The sequence below is a fragment of the Hyperoodon ampullatus genome (genome assembly GCF_949752795.1).
Source record: "Hyperoodon ampullatus genome assembly, chromosome: 7".
NCBI lineage: Eukaryota > Metazoa > Chordata > Mammalia > Artiodactyla > Ziphiidae > Hyperoodon > Hyperoodon ampullatus.
Window position 1 is genome coordinate 47,362,870 of NC_136920.1, and position 1,172 is coordinate 47,364,041.

At 45.6% G+C, this 1,172-nt stretch overlaps 1 protein-coding gene across 1 annotated transcript; it reads left to right on the forward strand.

Annotated features, from left to right (window-relative positions):
• Positions 1 to 359: 359 nt before the first annotated feature.
• LOC307056670 (small ribosomal subunit protein eS27) lies at positions 360 to 706 on the forward strand. The gene has a single exon (XM_079709509.1). The coding sequence runs from the start codon at positions 381 to 383 to the stop codon at positions 633 to 635; it is 255 nt and encodes an 84-aa protein (XP_079565635.1). The 5' UTR covers positions 360 to 380; the 3' UTR covers positions 636 to 706.
• The last annotated feature ends 466 nt before the right edge of the window (positions 707 to 1,172 follow it).

Consider the following 1,172-nt stretch of genomic DNA (forward strand, 5'->3'; position numbering starts at 1 on the left):
GGTGGCGCAGTGGTTAAGAATCTGCCTGCCAATGCAGGGAACACGGGTTCGAGCCCTGGTTTAGGAAGATCCCACATGCCATGGAGCAACTAAACCCATGCGCCACAACTACTGAGCCTGAGCTCTAGAGCCCACAAGCCACAACTATTGAAGCCTGGGCACCTAGAGCCCGTGTGCCAGAACAAGAGAAGCCACTGCAATGAGAAGCTGGTGCACCACAACCAAGAGTAGCCCCCACTTGCTGCAACTAGAGAAAGCCCACACGCAGCAATGAAGACCCAACACAGCCAAAAATAAATTAAAAAAATTTTTTAAAGTTACTAACTGTATTAAAAAAATAACTCTAGCCTTTCCGACGGTGACGACCTCCCCACGAGAACATGCCTCTCGCAAAGGATCTCCTTCATCCCTCTCCAGAAGAGGAGAAGAGGAAACACAAGAAGAAGCGCCTGGTGCAGAGCCCCAATTCCTATTTCATGGATGTGAAATGCCCAGGATGCTATAAAATCACCACCGTCTTTAGCCATGCACAAACAGTAGTTTTGTGTGTTGGCTGCTCTACCGTCCTCTGCCAGCCTACAGGAGGAAAAGCAAGGCTTACAGAAGGGTGCTCTTTCAGACGGAAGCAGCACTAAAAGCCCCTGGAATCAAGATGAATGGGAAACCATCCCAATAAACACATTTTGGATTAAAAACAAAAACAAAACAAAAAAAAACTCTATTTCTTTAAAACAAAGCAAAATAAAACAAAAAAAACAAAGCCCTTCTTGGGACATGTTCAGAGCTATAAGGCTGCTGCTGCTTCACTAAGGGTCACAGCCTCAACAGAGCTTCTTCTATAGCCACAGGCTTAACTCCCTAAGCACAAAGCCAAGTGTCTCAGTTTCCTATACAGGGAAGAGTCAGGAGGGGAAATATCTCAGCCCCAAAGGTCTGGTTGTTGGAACTCTGGTCTACAAGCCTATCTGAAGGAAGAGCAAGGCGATGTCTTCCTATCTGGTCTTTGGTTTCTGAACTTTCCTCCTCTTCATCTATGAAACAGAACAGAAGAAAAAGGATTAGGGCTAGGGAGTCTCTAGGTTTGCCAAAATAAAACCCTCTTCTGATTGTTCTTTTATAATCATAACATCGCTGTCCACTGATGATTTTCCTACCTTCGTCAGGCTTCCTTC